This window comes from Pseudorca crassidens, chromosome 14, assembly GCF_039906515.1.
Source record: "Pseudorca crassidens isolate mPseCra1 chromosome 14, mPseCra1.hap1, whole genome shotgun sequence".
In the NCBI taxonomy this organism is placed as follows: domain Eukaryota; kingdom Metazoa; phylum Chordata; class Mammalia; order Artiodactyla; family Delphinidae; genus Pseudorca; species Pseudorca crassidens.
In genome coordinates this window covers 12,025,023-12,040,291 of record NC_090309.1, presented here as the reverse complement: position 1 = coordinate 12,040,291, position 15,269 = coordinate 12,025,023, and the positions used below count along the sequence as shown (strand labels likewise).

At 41.8% G+C, this 15,269-nt stretch overlaps 1 protein-coding gene across 4 annotated transcripts in view; it reads left to right on the top strand.

The window, feature by feature from the left end:
* The first annotated feature begins 2,363 nt into the window (after positions 1-2,363).
* The window catches only part of ZC3H8 (zinc finger CCCH-type containing 8), a 34,204-nt gene continuing 21,298 nt past the window's right edge, over positions 2,364-15,269 (top strand). For 2 of the 4 annotated variants that reach the window (XM_067704385.1, XM_067704384.1), the window contains exons 1-2: positions 2,364-2,567; positions 5,715-5,811. In XM_067704385.1, the coding sequence (XP_067560486.1) occupies positions 2,404-2,567; positions 5,715-5,811 (261 nt within the window). In that variant the 5' untranslated portion in view covers positions 2,364-2,403. The remainder of the gene's footprint in view (positions 2,568-5,714; positions 5,812-15,269) is intronic. The other 2 variants (XM_067704387.1, XM_067704386.1) reach the window with 1 other exon arrangement.

Below are 15,269 nucleotides of genomic sequence, written 5' to 3'. Positions count from 1 at the left end.
CTTTATTTTCCTGCCTTGACACATTTCTCTCCACGTGTGATGCCCATTTAACTTCATCTCTTCTAATGGAAATTACCTCAAGACCAAGCTCAAATATACCCCTTTTAAGAAGCCTTCCCAACCAATGTGCTTTTTTCTCTTCTGAATCCTCTTGGCACTTAGTACCCACCCTTTTTTCCCCCAACTAACCCTAGGCATCTTCATTTCAGAAAAGCCCCCTATCAACTGTATTTTTTTTTTTTTTTTTTCGGTACGTGGGCCTCTCACTGTTGTGGCCTCTCCCGTTGCAGAGCACAGGCTCCGGACGCGCAAGCTCAGCGGCCATGGCTCACAGGCCTAGCCGCTCCGAGGCATGTGGGATCTTCCCGGACCGGGGCACGAACTCGTGTCCCCTGCATCGGCAGGCGGACTCTCAACCACTGCGCCACCAGGGAAGCCCCTATCAACTGTTTTTTAATAGACTTTGTTTAGAGCAGTTTTAGGTTTATACAAAAATTGAGAAGTACAAAGTTTCCTTGCCCCCCCAAAACACAGTTTCCCCTGTTATTTACATCTTATGTTAGTTTGGTATATTTGTTACAATTGTTGAACCAATATTGATACATTAACATCCACAGTTTACATTGGATTCACTCTGTGTTGTACATTCTATGGGTTTTGACAAATACATAGTAACACGTGTCCCTCATTACTGTATACAGAATAGTTTCATTGCTCTAAAAATCTGCTGTGCTCTACCTATTCGTTCCTCCTTCCCTACCCTACCCCCAACCCAACACTTGGCGACTGCTGATTCCAAATAATTGACAAAAAATTCTGGAACTAACAAGCAATTAAAGCAAGGTTAATATACAAAAGTCAATTGCCTTCCTACATACTAGCCATGAACAACTGAAATGTGAACTTCAAATCATTTACATTAGCACCAAACAAAAAAAACCCTCACGCGTAAAGCTAACAAAATATGTACATCATCTATATGAGGAAAACTACAGACCTCTGATGAAAGAAAATCCAAATAAATTGATATTGCTTCATTGAATTTTAAAAGCAAACTCTCCACTCAGTGAGAATCAGTGACTGGCAGAGCAGAGGGGCAACCACTCATTACAGCCCTTTATTGGCTTGGGCTGGCTACACAGGACCCACCTCAAATCAGAGATTTAGAAATGCCTTCCTTCACCATGATGGTTAACAAAAAAAAATCCCCCAAACAAAGGTAGCCCTGCAGGTGTGCAGCTTCCAGTGAAGAGCCCAGGGCTGTCACCCCTGTTAGTTGTAGCAGGGAAAGAGGCGCCAAGATAAAATACAAACAAGCGTTTCGTATATAAGTCCTAAATATTGCCTGGAACGTACTCATACTAAAATGTAAAAAAGTTATTTGTAGCTTAGCCAAAATTCAAATGTAACTGTGTCTCCTGTATTTCTATTTGTGATATCTGGCAACCCTACTCCAAGGCCTCATTGTGGCAGAGACTTAGAACGAGGAAAAACAAGTATCTTAGGTGTATTCTGTGGTTGACATTTTTCAAAGCCTTTCAACTCTTTTCTCTCAGGATCTTACTACAAGTCTGAGAGGAAAGTGGAACAGGCATTTCTATTCTCATTAACCAGATGGGAAAAAAACCCAGACACACCTCCACCCACCCCAAAAAAAAAAAACAAAAAAAAAACCACACAGTAAAAAAACAAAACAGGGAACAAGAAATGGAGGGACGCCTACCCAGGTCAGGAACACAGCTGGCTCTGATCATTCTTAAGCCCACCTGTTGAATTAGCCCAGGTTCAACCTTGGAATCACCTAGGGAACTGCCCCAAACCCGCTGATACCCGGACCCCACTCCTAAAGTCTGGGCGTCTTTTAAAAACATTTTACCTATCTACTTATTTATTAATTTAAATCAAAAAAAATTTTTTTTTAACCTTTGGACCCTCTCCACCCATTTCTCTTAGCACGTGGTACTTTCAGTGGACTTTTCGGCCTTAAAGTCATCTTTATTTTAATTTCATTAGATTGTAAAGAGTCTGCAAGTCGCAAAATCAGTCCACCGCTCTCGTTACTCATCTGAAAATGTGGGAGGTAATAGTGTATTTCTTAGAGGGCTGTTGTTAAGATTAGGTGAGCGAAAATGTGAAATGATTCCTGGTACAAAGTGAGCGCTCAAATAAACGTCAGCTACCATGCCTTAGAAACACTGTGACTTCGATCGAAGAGTTTTCACTAAAGGTAAATAAAGGAGGACTACGTTTTAAAATTCTACTAAATACTTGAGATAACGTGTCGAGAAGCGTAAACGCAAACGGCCAGGAGGACGGCGCCTGCGCAGGGCCGCGGGGGAGGGGGCGAGAGCGGGCGTGCGCAGAGCCGGGGACGGAAAAGCGCATGAGCGGGGCGTCCTGCCCATGGTGCGCGGCGTCCTTCTAGTGGTGTGCGGCGCTCTCCTCACGCCGTACCTGTTTCTCGGTAGCTGTCGGGCTCTGACGAGAATGATGGATTTTGAGAATCTTTTCTCCAAACCCCCCAACCCGGCTCTCGGCAAGAAGCCCGCCACGGACTCTGACCAAAGGTGACCCCCGGTCTTTTTCATGCTTTGAACGCAGGGGATGCAGTTAGGTTCCGCCCCTTTGTTCCTTCGGGAGGCCGCGCTGGCAGGGCCGCCAGGTCCCGCGGGGAGCGCGTCGGGCCGGCCGGGCCGGTGCGACGGCCGGGCGCCCACAGGTCGTTCCGGGGCAGGGGTTAGAAGCCGGGAATGGGGCCCGGTTCATAGGCCGCCGGGGCCAGCGGTGCCGGGAGCCTGGGCCTGGGGGAGCGGCCCAGACGGCGAGGGAGGCCCGGGATGCTCCCCTCTCTCTGCGACCCGGCCCCTCCGGCCGGGTGGGAACCCGCCTGCGGCCCCATAGCGCTTTGCCCTTGCAGGCAGTCAGCTCCTAGGGGACAGAGATCATTTGTCATTCTCACTGCACGTGCTAGGCCCTTTTGGGTAGAAAAGACTGTGCGGTGAAGGATAGAGTCTCCTGATTTACATCGGAAGATCCTAAAGACCATAATAGAGCAGCGAACTCCACTGGGATATACTGTTTCCTTTAGGTTGAAAAAGGCGTTGAGACTGCCACGGAGAAAATGGAAGCAGGTTAGGGAGGTAAGAGAGGATGGGATGGTAGGGAGGAGGTAGATCTTTTAAGTAAGGGAGGTAAGGAAAGCCTCACTAATAACATCATTAATATTTGAGTAGGGACCTGAAGGAGGTGAGAGAGGTTGATTCTCTAGTGGGAAGAGTATTCCATATAAAGGTCCTGAGGTGGAGTGAGCTAGATGTGATGGGGTGTTGGGAGCGAAGTAGCCAGAAAGACAACTGGTGTGGAGTAAGAATAGTGGGACTGGTAAAGGGGAACTCGAGAGGTATTGGGATGGGGGGCGGAGGGGGAGGCAGCTTGTGTAGGGACTTCTAGGTGCCGTAGTAAGGACTCTGGCTCCTACCCTGAGTGAGGTGAGAGGTCTTGGAGGGTTTTTAGCCGAGAGTGACATATTAGCAGGACCATCTCGTTATGTGGAGAGTAGAACGGAGGGGGGGCCAGAGTAGCTTGGATCGTAGTTTTAGCAACAAGAAGTGGTCAGGTAAGGATATATTTGGAAGATAAACTATTTCCTCAGAGATTGGATGGGCGGTCTGAGAGAGGAGTTAAGGTCAACTTCAAGGTTTTTGGTTTGTATCATTAGAAGGTTGGAGTTGCTGTTTAAGATTGCAGGAGGATTAGATCAAGAGTTCAGTTTTGGGGAGTTCCCTGGTGGTCCAGTGGTTAGGACTCGGCGCTTTCACTGCCGTGGCGCAGGTTCAATCCCTGGTCTGGGAACTAAGATCCCGCAAGCCGTGCAGCGCGGCCAAAAAAAAAGAAATAAAGTTCAGTTTGGGATATTTTAAGATTTTGTCTAGTAGATATCCAGGTACATATTTTGAATAGGAAGTTGGCTCTGCCTGCCTGGACTCAAATCTCAGCTCCACCATTTGCTAGATTTGAGGCAGGTTACATAAGCCTTCCGTATTCCGTTTTCTTATCTGTAAAATGGGCTTTTAAACCATAGTATATATGTCATAGGCTGTTGTGATGTGTGTAATGTGCATGGAGCAGCGCCTGGCACAGAGTAAGTGTAATGCAAGAGTCAGCTGCTGCTGTAATTGCTGCTGTGGTCATTATTGCTCTGCCTAAGGAGAGGTTGCTTCCTACTCCGTAAGATGATTCATTACCGAAAACTAGAACAGTGAAACTCCACAGCATTTGGTTTATTGGCTCTTGTAACGATGGCCTCTGTAGAAGGCGCACACCTTGGTCTCTCATCTGATGGACGTGACTGAAGCTCTGACTAGGGACAGATCGGCGTCGTAAACTGTTGGATTGGATGAGGCTGTGAAGCCTGAGCTCCTCCTGTAACTTTGAAAGAAGCACAAAACCACTCTTGACATTCCAGTGCTAGCAGTGCCTTTCGCAACATGTTCTTTTGAGAACATACACATTGCCTAGTCCTTGCCTTTATCTGGCGTGCAACTCAGATCTTAAGCTTTTATCTCTTGATCACTACTTGCTGAGACACAGTTGTCTTCAGACTTCTGTGTCTATAGCATCAACCATTATTTAGATTTACCTGTACATTTTATTGGCTTCTTTTTTTCTTTTATTTCCCATCTTCATCTTTCTTAGGTTATTTTTAGTTTTGCTGGAATAACCTCAAGTAGTCATCTCAGATGGTATCTATGCATGCTCAGTTTCTCAGTCCTAATGACCCTGACAACAACTTTTCTTTTTCATCTTCCCACTTGAATATAAGTTTAGTTCTCTCTGGACCTCGAAAGGCACCCTGCATTCTACCTGAAATACTCTTCTCCCTGACATTCATCTTTGTTTTTAATTCTTACATATCTTTTTTTTTTTTTTTTTGCGGTAAGCGGGCCTCTCACTGCTGTGGCCTCTCCCGCCGAGGCTCCGGACGTGCAGGCTCAGCGGCCATGGCTCACTGGCCCAGCCGCTCTGCGGCATGTGGGATAGCGCATGGGCTTCAGTAGTTGTGGCTCGCAGGCTCTAGAGTGCAGGTTCAGTAGTTGTGGCGCACGGGCTTAGTTGCTCCGCGGCATGTGGGATCTTCCCGGACCGGGGCACGAACCCGTGTCCCCTGCATCAGCAGGTGGAGTCTCAACCACTGCGCCACCAGGGAAGCCCTTACATATCTTTTAGGTTAGGAAAACTTCTGGCCCCCAAATCTAGGTTAAGTGTTCCTCATGTATACACTGATACTTAGCACACCATACGGAAATTGCTTTCTTTTTTTCTCCCAAGTAGATAGAAAGTTCTTAGAAGGCAGGAACAAGGTCTTTTTCATTGTTGTATTCCAGGATTTAAGGTCCAGAGCCTGGTGTGCGGTGGATACTCAGTATTTGTTGAATGAATGGATGATTTGTATAGCTGCTAATAGTTGAACATTAAGGTTATGTAATATAAAGTTTCAGCTTTGCGGTTTACTCATAAATATGTGTTGACATTTACTACTCATCATTGAGTAGTAATGATGGAATGTTTCTCTGGAATATTTGGGGTAGATTTTGAATTTTGAATTTCTTTGAGGGCAAGTTGAAGGTAAACCAAAGCAGTGAATATTAATGTTGTGGTATGAACCCTTTTCATGTTGAAAAACCCGTCTGTGTTATTTGATATTTTTGCTGCAGAATCGATGGTGGAATAGATGATACAGAAGTTGAAGAAACACAAGAAGAGAAAATAAAATGGAAAGTAAAACTGAAGTGTGAGCAAATTTCCAAAAAAGTAAGATTAAGTTGGTGTATTGAAAAAACAGACAGAAATGGCTGTGAGAAGTTGATTAGGGATCCTATTTGTCTCCTTTTAGTCAGCATTTGAGACCAGGTTACTTATATCAAAGGAAACCTTGTTATACTTAAAAAAAAATTAATCATTTAAGAACTTTGTTGTTTAACATGAACTGTTTCTAGTGCATTGTCTGTATTTTGGTTTCCCCTATCTTTGAAATGGTTGTTAACGGTTTCAAAATCTTCTTTCTTTTCAAATTAGATTAAAAATTTTGATTTGCTGAACTTAACTAACCGTAGTGATTTATAGCTTGAAGCTTGTATTCAGTTGCTAGGACTGCCATAACAAAGTACCTCATACTGGGTGATTTAAACAACAGAAATTTATCGTCTTGTGTTTCTTGAGGCTAGAAGTCCAAGAGCAAGCTGTCGGGAGGGTTGGTTCCTTCTGACAGCTGTGAGGAAGAATCTGTTCCGTGCCTCTGCCCTAGCTTCTGGTTGGTTTGCTGGCAGTCTTTGGTCTTCCCTGGCTTGGCTTCCAGAAGCATCATCTTGATCTTTACCTTCATGTTTGAAGGGCGTTCTCCCTGTGTGAATACGTCTGTGTCTACATTTCCCACTTTTATAAGGACACCAGCCATATTGGATTAAAGCCCACCCTAATGACCTCATCTTAACTAATTATACATATAATGGCCCTATTTCCAAATGAGGTCACATTCTAAGGTACTAGGGGTTAGGACTTCAACATAAGAATTTGGGGAGGACACAGTCAACCCACAGCAACGCCAATATCTGCATCTTTCTTGCTTTTTCTCTTTTTGAACTTTTTTAATTGTGAATTTTAACGCACTGCAAAAGAATGGGTTCAAATTGACAATGAGACTCACAAGACACACATGGGCTTTCATATGATATTCTTATACTCAGCTTTATAAAAGGATACAGGACAGAAAATCCAGCAGGTACAGCATCTTCATCTCCTCAGGAAGTGTCTCAGCTACCCAAGTACATAACTTCTTTTGCCCTTTGGGGCATATATGAATGCTGTGGACGAGAGCTGTGGTGGACACCAAGAAACTGCAGTTTGGGTTTCCCACACCTTTTTTATGCTATTTTAGTCATGTAGGTCCCAGTCTTTCATGCCCACTTAAAGTTCCTCAGTCCATGTATAACCCCATACAGGAGATAGACAGGTACAACCTTCTACGATTATCTTGAGGAGTTTCCCAGAAACAATACTGTGAGAAGATGGATGCCTAGATTATTTCTAAGTAGGCTTACTCCAGGCCAGGCTCTTTACTTATGAGTGTGTAAAACATAAATGTATAGTATCACAGCTAATTAGAAAGAGAACACCCAAGTAGACGCTGTGCAAGTCAAGAAAGCTTTACCCACAGTGCCTCTGATGCCTCCTTTTTCAGTTGTATTCCCTTTTCTCCTCCTGGAGATAACTACTGTCCGAACTTGTGTACTAATCACTTCCTCATTCTTTACAGTTTTACTACTAATGCTGTCACGCCTCAGAATGCAGTTTTCTCTTGCCTGTTTTTGCACTTTATAGAAATAGAACAGTGTTGTATGTGCTCTTTGCTGTCTTATTTTTCTCAATGTTATGTTTATAAGAGTCATAATATACACGATATATACATGTAGTATATACATAGTATACACAAGTGGCGTATACTGATTTGTTCATTTTCTTAGTGGCATAGCATTCCATTATTTGAATATACTAGGTTCTGGTGTTGGTAGACATTTGGTCTCATGTCCAGTTTTGGGGGTTATGGGTAATGCTGCTACGTCTCTCACTTGTATCCTGCTGCACATCTACTCTACATTTACCTAGGAGTGGAACCATGGGGTCTTAGAGTACAAGCATCTTTCCCTTTACCATGATGCCAAACTGTATTCCAGAGTGGTTCTACTGATGTTTATTCCCAAAGGCAGTGTATGAGAGGCTGTATTTCTACTGCTGCTCACTTGATATTTGTTACCTTTCTTATTTTCTGCCATCTGGTGAGATATCTTCATTGTCATTTAGTTTGCATTTTCTTTTTTTTAAAAATTTATTTATTTGTGGCTGCATTGGGTCTTCATTGCTGCACGTGGGCTTTCTCTAGTTGCAGTGAGCAGGGGGTACTCTTCGTTGTGGTGTGCGGGCTTCTCATTGCGGTGGCTTCTCTTATTGCAGAGCACTGGCTCTAGGCGCATGGGCTTCAGTAGTTGTGGCTCGCAGGCTCTAGAGTGCAGGTTCAGTAGTTGTGGCGCACGGGCTTAGTTGCTCCGCGGCATGTGGGATCTTCCCGGACCAGGGCTCGAACCCATGTCCCCTGCATTGGCAGGTGGATTCTTAACCACTGTGCCACCAGGGAAGCCCAGTTTGCATTTTCTTGATTACTGTTGAGCATCTTTTCATGTTTGTCCAACTTGGATTTGCCTTTTTTGTGGGCCACTTTAAGTCTTTTTTAAATTTTTTTCTTTATTCCGGATGTAGGGGATGTTTTCCCCTTCTTTGTGGATTATGTGTTGCAAGTATCTGCTCATTTTGCGGCTTTCTTTCCAGTCAATGGCAGTTTTTGATAAAAGTTTTATAATTTTAATGTATTCAAATTTATTAATCTGTTCCTTTATAGTTAATGTTTTATATGTTTTATTTAAATATCCTGAGGTAATAGAAATATTTCCCTACAGTGTCTTCTAGAAGTTTTGTTGTTTTTCTTTCCCATTTATGTTTATAATCACCCAGAATTGATTTTTATGTATACTGTGAGGTAGAGGGGACAAATTTCATTTTACTTTTTTTTCATTATCATACCCGATTGTTCCAGAACCATTCATTGGGGGGAAAGAACTGTCTTTTCTCCCATGAGTCTGCAGTGTCATTGGTGTCAAAAATCAAGTGTTTGTGTTCTGATGGGTCCGTTTCTGGACTCTCTCTTCTCATCTGCCCGTTTATATGTCCGTCCCTTCCCCCAAGACCTCACTGTGTTGATTATTACAGTTTTATTATAATAAGTTTGGATATCAGATAAGCAAGTCCTCTCACGTTGTTTTTCTTCTTTAACTGTCTCAGCTCTTCTTAGCCCTTAGCACTGCCATATAAACTTTAGAAAGAGTTTGTCAAGTTCCACAACAAATCCTGTTGGGATTTTCACTTTGGAATGCATTGACTCTTTAGGTCATTTGGGAGAGAATTGACATCTTTAGAATATTGGATTGTCCAGTCTTTAACTCCTCTTTAATTTATCTCAGCAGTGTTTTATAATTTTCTTTGTAGATGTCTTCCATCTTATATACCTTTTGTTAGATGTATTGCTAGGTGTCTGATGAGACTATTGTGAATTACATCCTTTCCTTTTTTTTTAAGCACCATTTTCTAACTTGTTTTCTCACTTAGCTGGCATACATTGTTAGATAGGAATGCATGGAATTAAACTTTTGAGTTCTTGTAACATTTCTGAAAATATCTTGACTTTATTCTCATAGCTGACAGGTAATTTGGCTGAAATAGAATTCGGCTTGAGCTTATTGCCCCATTTTCTTCTACTGTCCAGTGTTGCTAGCGTGAAGTCTTGGCAGTCTAATTCTAGTTACTTTGTTAAGTATCCTGTTCTCCCTGGAAGCTTTTAGAGTCTTCTCTTGGTGGTGTTAGAGACTGAATCTTTTTTCATTCATTGTGCTTAAGTGTTTGGTGAGACTGTTTACTCATACCCTTCATGTACAAGGAATATCTTCTATTTTTATTCTCTTTGCCTTTTTTCTTTATATTCTAAGACATTTCCTCTATTTCTATTTATCTTCATTTTGTAAATCATAATTATCAAGAGTTCTTCCTTGTTCTGTTGTTATAGCTTTCTAGCATTTTTAAAAAATATACCATCTTGGGGTTTCCCTGGTGGCGCAGTGGTTGACAGTCCGCCTGCCGATGCAGGGGACGCGGGTTCGTGCCCCGGTCCGGGAGGATCCCACATGCCGCAGAGCGGCTGGGCCCGTGAGACATGGCCGCTGAGCCTGCGCGTCTGGAGCCTGTGCTCCGCAGCGGGAGAGGCCACAGCAGTGAGAGGCCCGCGTACCGCAAAAAATATATATATACCATCCTGATATCTTTGTTTATTTATTTAAAAATTTTTGTGCTCTTTTCTTTTCCTTGAATTGTATTTGCTTCTTCTGGATCAGGTTTTCTCTTTCTCCTGCTTTTTTGTTTTATTCTCTAGATCAGGAGTCAGTAAATATTTTCTGTAAAAGATAGGCTTTGCAAGCCAAAAGCAAAATTGAGGGTAGAATGTAGCTACTGATATAACAAGTGGGAGAAAACAAATTTCCACAGTATTTTTATTGACAGAATTTAACATATAATAATTGAGTTTTTTGTTGTACAGGTTTACTAGTGAGAATGAGGGGATTCTTCTTTTGGGGTAATAATTTGTTTAACTGGAGTTCAAAGTTAGTGTTCCCTATCAAAATTGATTGCAAAGATTCATCTGTTAGTGCTGATCTGTAATTAGACTCTATACATTTCATCTTTAAAGGTGTTTTTTTTACTGCAGGTACTGCAGAAAACTCTTTTATCAGTTCACCAGCATGATTGTTACTGAGTATATTCATTGCTTGGAAGGCATTTTAAAAACTTTATTAGATTTTTCTCTTGAGATTTGTCTTTTAGCCTGTCATTACATTGCAGATTAATTACTTCCAATTGAAGGTTAGGTGATAACTCCTCAGTTGCACAGTTAAATGGATTTTGAAATAGCGATTTCGTCTGCATATACATTAAAATCTGAAAAACACTGCTGGAACTGTAGTTTGAGCCTGGAAGATAAATCTACTGCAAATTTGCGTGAGAATGGAGCTCTTGCTTCTTGTTGTAACTTTGGACAGCACAGTGATATGAGCGATGTCAGTAACATCTGTCAACTCATCAAGAGCCAAGGAAAACCACCTGATATCATTTGTCTTATTTTTTTAGTTGTCAGAGCTTCTCCCAGTTCCCTCACGGCTTTGAGAAACTGTTGTTGCCAAAAGGCCAGTTTTCTTAAACAACTTTTTCTCTGGACAGTTCTTCAATTGCTGCAATCAAACATGATTTAATTAACTCACCATCAGCTTTCTTTGGCTAACAACTGAGCCACTCAGAAACTTACTTTGATTGCAGCCTCATTTTCATTTTTGATTCTTGTGAGGAAATAATTTTGTGATGAGATATTTTGCTTATATTTTCTAATTTTTCTCACCGTGGCTTTCCTGTGAGTTGGGATTATTGTGATGAATGCTTAATATTGTCAACATATATTGTGTTCCTTCAGCACTGCTGTAGTATCATTGTGTAATAACCGTAATGCTTTGCCACCTAATTTGACAGTAAAATAATCCACACTTTACTGTGTCTTAAATGCATGGCATTCAAAGTCTGCTCTTCATGTTTTGACATGGTGGGTGTGCACTAGTAATGAAACAAAAAAGTATCATGACTTGGTGATATGTGACGTATTCAACATGCTGTCAAGTTATAACGGTCAGGGTTTCCCTGGTGGCGCAGTGGTTGGGGGTCCACCTGCCGATGCGTGGGGCGTGGGTTCGTGCCCTGGTCTGGGGGGATCCCACGTGCCGCGGAGCGGCTGGGCCCGTGAGCCATGGCCGCTGAGCCTGCGCGTCCGGAGCCTGTGCTCCACAACAGGAGAGGCCACAACAGTGAGAGAGGCCCGCGTACCGCAAAAAAAAAAAAAAAAAAAAAAAAAAAAGTTATACTGTCACAAATTCATGGTATGCTGAGCATGAGTGTAAAGTGATGAGAGAGCCACAGCCACACCTACGGTCTCTTCTGCTTCTGCTCAGCTCTCAAAGCAGCCAGTGTAATACGTAAATGAGTGAGCATGGCTGTGTTCTGATAAAACTTTATGGATGCTGAAATTAGAATTCTATATAATTCCCGTGTCATGAAATGTTATTTCATTTTTTTTCCCCCAACCATTTAAAAAATGTAAAGACCATTCTTAGCTTGCTGACTATTACAAAAACAGGTAGCAGGGTAGATTTGGTCCTTGGTTATATTTTAATGACCACTGCTCTAGATTTCATCATTAGCTTTTGTTTTTCTTCATGTCTCTTGATTTAAGAAAGGCCTGGAGAGCTGATGGAAGTTCTTTGCTGGTCTGTAGGTAGGTCTGTGTCTCCATAGGCCTTTCTTCTAAATGGAAAGCCTGATGGGGCATTCGGTACGTGAGTTGGCCGTGTGCATCTCTAGGTGTCCAGCAGCATAGTAGTTCTTAACCTTCTTTGTGCCATGCACCCCCTTTGGCAGTCTGGTGAAGCCCATGGGCCCCTTATGATAATATTTTTAAGTGTATAAAATATGTTGGATTACAATGGAAATTGATCTTATTGAAACACAGTTATCAAAATATTAAAGAACAAATGGGGTAAGAGTAATATGCTCTTTATAAATGCACTAAATAGTAAGATCCAGCGTTAGGTCTAACTATTGTAATTTTGACATAGTGATGAACATAAAAGATATTTTGAGGTCTGCAATAACGATAATATATGAAAGTGCCTGTGATTTCTAGTGGTGACAGTCGCAGCTGCTGCTAATACTACTGTGGTTTGTTGCTGTAGTTCAAAGCAGAAGAAAATGCCAAACGTCAATTTAGAGGTTGATGAAAATAATGTGTGATTTTTATTACTGTCCAAGTTCATTGAATTCTATCCATAGACCCTTGGCCAGAGGCAGGGCGGGGTGGGGCCATCTCTGGACAGCAGGTTAAGAACCCTGATATAGAGTGAGTGGATAGAGTGTTTTTCTCGTGGGAGTTGCTCACAAATGTCAGAATATGGAGGAATTCACTCTGGGGTCTTAGTACCCATACAAGAAGACTTGGCTTTTATCAGACATTTTAATACATTTCTTTAGCGAATAGCTCTCTTTTTGCCCAGGGTAAATTTTTTTTTTAATAAATTTAAAAAATTTATTTATTTATGGCTGCATTGGGTCTTTGTTGCTGCGTGCGGGCTTTCTCTAGTTGCGGCGAGAGGGGGCTACTCTTCGTGGCGGTGCATGGGCTTCTCATTGCGGTGGCTTCTAGTTGCGGAGCATGGGCTCTAGGCATGCGGGTTCAGTAGTTGTGGCACCTGGGCTCAGTAGTTGTGGCTCACGGGCTCTAGAGTGCAGGCTCAGTAGTTGTGGCACACGGGCTTAGTGGGCATCTTCCGGGCATGTGGGATCTTCCCGGACCAGGGCTCGAACCCGTGTCCCCTGCATCGGCAGGCGGTTTCTTAACCACTGTGCCACCAGGGAAGTCCCCAGCCCAGGGTAAATTTTTGTTTGATTGTATTCTGCGTTGGGGGTGGGTGGGCAGAGATAATTTGTTACAATAGCTTTGTTTGTTTTTATGTAGAATTTTAAGTCATTCTCATTTATAGCCCTATTTCTCACACTGCACCCTAAGCCCAACCTCCAAATTATAACTTGCTTTTTGTTTGTCAAAAATTTGCCAGGAATTTGTTGAACTTTTCTTAATTCCTAATGAGTGTACTTCATTCCCTGTCTCCTATACACACACTATTTTAGGACTATTAATTTTTATATTTCTATACTTTTATTTCTGGGGAATTTCAGGAGGCCATACGAGTTCTATATACCATCCTGAATCAAATGCAAGAAAATCTTTTACTTAAAAAAGAAGAAAAATACTTTATGTAGACTCCTTTATAAAACATAAAAAAGTTGTAATATCGTGTTCTTATACTTTCCAAATTATATAGAGAACAACAGACATCGAAGCAATGAGTTTATAGTTAGCTGCATGAAGAAAAGTATTTAAGCAATCATTTGTATATTGTGTATTTCGGTGCCCTCTGAAAAGAATCATATCAATTAGGAATACTTCTCTATAGTAAAACAACATAGTTGATGATTGTCCTCGTTTTATAATGTTGCCAAGTCATCTCATCTCTTCGTTTAATACAAATAAGTCAGTTTTGTTACTACTTGTAGTAAAAGGGGTCTGCTTCAGTACTGCAGGCCCCCACATCTTGTGCGGGGGAGGGGGAACACATAATCACCCATTTGGATCCTTGTAATATTTTGATTCAGATGCACTGAATAGAATCTCATGTTTGATTGAGCTAAACTTATTGTGAACTGTTGCATATTGAATGATTTTTTGGTTCTCCCTGTGCCTACTAAATAAAATTAAAGGCCAAAACCAAGGTAAACATAATAATTATCACAGGAGTCAGCCAACGTTTTCATAAAGGACCAGATAAGTGCATCTTTTTGACTTTGTGAGCCATATCGTCTCTGTCACAGCTAAGCAGCCATAGATTAATGAATGAATGAGCGTGACTGTTCCAGCAAAACGTTATTTATAAAAGCAGGAGTCCAGGCCTAACCCCTAACCCAAAGCTGTTTACAAGTTGGTATGTTAGAAAAGGGTGCTCTTTTCTTGAGGACTCAGAGATGAGAAACTTGGAGGCTTGAAGATTGGATTGGTTGGTAGTCTTGTCTGGTGTAATGAAAATAAGATGTACAGTGAAGCCCTTGTCAGGTTAGGCAACCTTCTCAGCTTGTTCGGATTCTTCAAGCAGGGGGCAAATTCATTTTCTAGGCCATAGTCAACCCTCCAGTGGTACAACTTCTAGCTTGGAAGTTAAACATCAAAGGTAAACCATTAAACTGGACCGCCTAGTATATTTTGTGATTCTCCTTTGCTGCTTTCCTCAGTTATGTGAGGGTAGATGAGACCAGGCCCAAAAGCTCTGGAGCGGGGTAATTGGCCAATTTAATGACAGACATATCATCTCTTCCTGAGATCAGAATAGGAGCCCTTTGGCAGTTGGGCTTTTTAAAAATAAACTTTTTAATTGAAATGTACTGGTTGTAATTATACAGATTGATACACCTGTGTCACCAGGTATAGATGCCTCTGTAACCAGTACTTGGAAATTTTTATATGCAAAGTGCTTTAAGTTGTCTGCTTTGATCACCTCGGGCTGCTTCAGGGTCAGCTGCCATACCTGAGTTCCTGTTCCAGTGGATGCCTGTGTTTGTAGCTGTCACCTTGGGGCAGCTCCAACAACAGAGTTAGAAGACTATTTCTGAAAGTAAAATTAACTTAATTACAGAGAATGGGGCAATTCTTTCTTCTCATCATTGTTGCCACATCCTATGCCACCAGTGCTGTGAGTTATAGGGAAAAAATAGGCTTTGGTATGTGTGATGTATCTTACTTAGTATAGCGGATTTTCAATTGGGCCATTACAGTGTACTTGTTCTTTTATGAAATGACGATCTATTGAGTTAAACCGTTTAAAAGTATAGTCCATGCAAAGGGAGAAATAAAATGTGAACTATAATTCTGTAGTTCCTTTATATCAAATAATTAAGACATAGGGCTTTAGTCTTTCTTTTTTCTTTTCTTTTTTTCTTTTATTGGGGTATAGTTGTTTTACAACGTT